This window comes from Branchiostoma floridae, unplaced genomic scaffold (assembly GCF_000003815.2).
Source record: "Branchiostoma floridae strain S238N-H82 unplaced genomic scaffold, Bfl_VNyyK Sc7u5tJ_1353, whole genome shotgun sequence".
Lineage (NCBI taxonomy): Eukaryota > Metazoa > Chordata > Leptocardii > Amphioxiformes > Branchiostomatidae > Branchiostoma > Branchiostoma floridae.
This window is the reverse complement of record NW_023365706.1, coordinates 75813-80085: the sequence shown is the minus strand read 5'-3', so window position 1 is coordinate 80085 and position 4273 is coordinate 75813. Positions and strand designations below refer to the sequence as shown.

At 42.4% G+C, this 4273-nt stretch overlaps 1 protein-coding gene across 1 annotated transcript in view; it reads left to right on the top strand.

The window, feature by feature from the left end:
- The first annotated feature begins 2661 nt into the window (after positions 1-2661).
- The window catches only part of LOC118407460, a 3658-nt gene continuing 2046 nt past the window's right edge, over positions 2662-4273 (top strand). Inside the window, exons 1-2 of the mRNA XM_035807935.1 lie at positions 2662-3117; positions 4042-4201. Coding sequence (XP_035663828.1) covers positions 2728-3117; positions 4042-4201 — 550 coding nt within the window. The 5' untranslated portion in view covers positions 2662-2727. The remainder of the gene's footprint in view (positions 3118-4041; positions 4202-4273) is intronic.

The following is a 4273-nucleotide window of genomic DNA, read 5'->3' as shown; positions in this document are numbered from 1 at the left end:
AAATCTTAAGTTACTTTTTTATCAAGTGCATGCATACGTTTATAATTGAACAGTTCAAGTGTTTCTAGCTATTGAAAGATTGCTATGTATTGCCTATAACATCTGCAGTGCTTTTCAGTCTTGTTTGTACTTCGCGAGTATGACCATGTGGTCACAATTAATGTTAACTTAATTATCATTCGTCGAATCAAATTGTTCCGTAGTTGTTTATACATCATCATTGGCCTCCGTCCGTCTTTAGAGACGATGGGTTTATCACATAATGAATGACAATGACCTTCAGCGTCCATGTAACTTATGTGATATTCCTAACCAGGGTGTCCGGTGAGTCGGACGGGTACCGGCTGCACATTTCCGGGTATTCAGGCACCGCGGGAGACTCCATGTGGCAAGGGCACTCCAACAACTGGCAGAGGTTCTCCACTGTGGACAGGGACAATGATGACTGGAGCCGCCATTGTTCCCAGCAGTACGGACAGGGCGGCTGGTGGTTTATTGCTTGCGGCGTCTCCTTCCTGAACGGCCGTTACCTGGGCAACTGTGGGGACTCCTGTCCAGACTGGCAAGGTGTGGTGTGGTACTGGTGGAGAGGCGATTATTACTCCCTGAAGTCTGTGTCTATGAAGATCAGACCATAAACAACGTGTCTTTTGTTAGCGTATTGGATCTAAAAATCGCTAGAATCAGAAGTCACACCAGGTAGCACTTACATAGTCAAATCTAAACACTCACTCACTCACACATTCACGGCCCATAACCAAATCTAAACAAGAACGTTTAATTACCATGATTAAATTACCCATTTATCAAGATTTAACATGATTTTTTTACCACATGAAATGACACACAAAAACCATTCCATCTTGAAGTCATGCTGTACGTCATCGGAAAACGTTTGTCGTACTTGTGCATTTTGTTTTAGTGTTTTGGTTGTTAATGCTTGCATGATACCTTGTAGACAGCGAAGAAGCGACACCTAGAAAAGTATATCTGTGCATTTGTGCGCCTATTTCACTTATCAGATAAACAGATTAACCATGGAGTATTTTGTGCTTTAGACACCCCGGGGCCCCTTGTAGCGGAATGGTTGGGCCCAGTGGAGTTAGAGAGAAGTAAGCAAAACAAAATGGTATGATGTGTCTGTTTGACTGTAAGCCCAGCAGTAGCTACTTGTGAGTGTAGAATTTTGCCAGCTGTAATGTAATGCTGTTTTATGGCTCATGATCTGTTCAGTACGGAGGTGGAAGCTGCAAGGCATTCTGTAAGAAAAACTGTTGATGAATTGCATATTTCTTTTCGTTGCACTGCCCACTTTAGAGTATAAAAGACTACGACATGATAAATATCTTGTTAGTCCTTCATGTGGACCTGATCGCATCTGAATCATAAAACCGAAAAGCAGAAAACCGTGTGACGTCAGAGGTTGTTGTGAACGACATCAAGATATTACCTGCGTATTAAACAAGCCTGTTGTCTTAACTGTGGCCCAGCCTGATCTCTTATATAAAACGTGTGCACATTATTCAATTTTACATGATAAGCAAGAAAATTCTTTATCAATCTCTTGTCATGTGAACCTTTATTTGAGCAAAGCTAAAAACATTGAAACATTGAAACTGTTTTGTACTGACCCCGGAAGCATATTCATCGATACTAATAAGTTCCCCGCTGAGAGATTAGCAGTTTTTTTTTACTTTTCATCATCCCAGATCGACTTTGTAAAAGCATTTATTCTAAACTTCATCAAAGCATATAAATGGAAGTGCTTTACAATAATGATCTGGCTTAAGTCTTGAGTTTCCAATGCAACAAGTTCATTCATATATCTAACGTCCACCATTATAGAATCCCGAGTTCCCCGTGTGATAGACATAATAACTAACCCCGTGCCTTGAACCTGCCCCTGCGGACTCTCTGCCTCTAACATTCACAGGCCGGCTTAAGACATAATTGTATGTGCTGGAGGTGAGCCAAGCGTCCGACAGGTCGTTCAGAGGCATGTGTGATGCAGGTTCTCCGCTCAGCTTTCTTGAAAGTATTTATTGTCTTAAATTCAGCTCTCTTCCTTCTTAGGATGCTCAAGGTAAGAGTCAGAAAAATGCACAAGGGTTAATACCAAATTTGAAGTTGTTCTTCATGTGTTGGCAACTCTACAGTATGCCTGTGCTATGTCTCTGATATTCACCAACACATGAGACACGCAGTGTTGCTGGATAAACAGACCCGTCGTTAGATGCCGGGGTCATGAACTTTCTTATTTCTTCATCAAGCTTCTCCACTTCAAAATGGAGAGGGGCATTAAGGTGATTACTCAACTCTGCTACCTACATATAAAAGTTATATACATACGAAAGTATAAAAATTTGATTGGGAAAAAAGGGCACAGTAAATCGTATCTTTTAGAAGCAGTAATATACTGTAAATAAAGCATAAGTGCAAAACAGAACGTGTGCTGTTAAACCAAACGTCTGTGAGGTCGTTCAGGATCAGGTGTGACGCAGTTCAAAGGCACGTCCGTGTTTCTGGGTAAACAGTAGTGTACTATGTCTGCAGCCTGATACTATTGTTCCTCATAAAAGTACAATAGTATTAGGCTACAACAAAAATATACCACCCAAGATTCGCCACCGCCAGGTAACAAACAACAAGGTGTGACGCAGGTGTTTTAGTTTATTTCCTCCAGGTGTTTTAGTTTATTTCCTCCAGGTGTTTTAGTTTCTTTCCCCCATGATGGCGAGTGTCGTACTGCTCGCTGTGTTAGTCCTGTGCGTTAGTTTCCCTGCCCGATCCCAGGATGTTAGACCCCACCAGGAGTATGTAGACAAGGGCTACTGTACCTACACCTATGTGGTTCCGCCTGGGTCCCGTACTGGGAGCTTTTCTCCGCCACGTGTAGAGGAACAGCTCGCCGAGACCAAGGAGGAAACGGCCTACTTGAAAGATCAAGTGCATCTCCTGACTTCGCTGGTGGAAACCTTACTGAGCCAACAGTCCGATCTCACGTCTAGGGTGGGCAGTTTGTCTGCTGAACAGTCGGAGGAGAAAGTCAGGAGTGCACAACTGGAACAGAACCTGACACAGGAGCTACAAGAACTAGAAACCCGTCTCCAAACCCAGGTACGACATCTAATCTTTAATTAAACATACTTTAAAGGATGCGTTTTATAATGAAAGCAAAGGCTTTACATATTCCTCTCGAATGCTTAACCTGTGTTTTAAGATCAGAAATGGGACGGGTTGAACTAGACGTCGATGTGGTCACCCTACCAAAATCATGGGACACATTCTGCATGACCACCAATGGGTGCTGTTTAATGCTAACCCTTACTGGCTACAGCACTAGCAACAGGACGGTTTGGTGATGAACGATCTAAAATCTCATAGTGCCAGAACCAGAAAGGAACACCAGATATAAATTGTTATCAGCCTAGGAAAAAGCAACTTGTTATCACCAGTCAGTACTTCTGTACTGTTTATAGGTAAACAATAGCTAAACATGAGTTGAACTAACTTGGCTCACAACAAACCCGTACAGATGTCACTTAAGGTCAGAAACAGAATTATTCATAAACTTGTGCTTCTGCTGTACTGAACCATAAACAAACCCTGCGACAGTTTTTCAGGTTCACTCCAGCGTTTACATGTAAATAATCACAGTCATGCACACTTGTCTAACTGCAATACAAGTCACATTTCATAAAGTTAACCCCAACTTAATTGCTGCATTCAATACGGATCTGTTACAAATGCGCCACAAACAAACCCTGTGGCAGTTTTTCAGGTGAACTCGAGCGTCGACAGGTCAATGGGTACAGGTCATGCACACTAGGGCAACAACCTAAAGTTTGTTTATGCGGCTTGAACTGTTTAGTACAAACCTGTCCGTTTGCCTGTTACGCAATACAAATACAAATAAATACAGCTACATCCCCCACTGTGATGATGACTTTGGAAATTCGTGTAAAATACATTACAAACTGTCGATAAGTGTTTCTCAAACTGTCCAGTTAAAGAATTTGTGTTTCCCATATTACATGTCAGTGCTGTGAGAGGCTTGTGCCAGGTGACGTCATTTCTACAACTGCAGCCGCACTGCCCAGTGAGCCAGTGTCCGCTGTCGCCCCGCGAACTAAGAGCTCCGAAAGTACAGCTTTTGGGATCAGTATTTCCTCCACTGCCACAGAGTTAGGTCATGGAACCGGTAAGGAATGTACATCATGTAACGTTATAGAGCTTTTACGTTAACGTAATCTTGCAGCATTTCTTTGAGGTA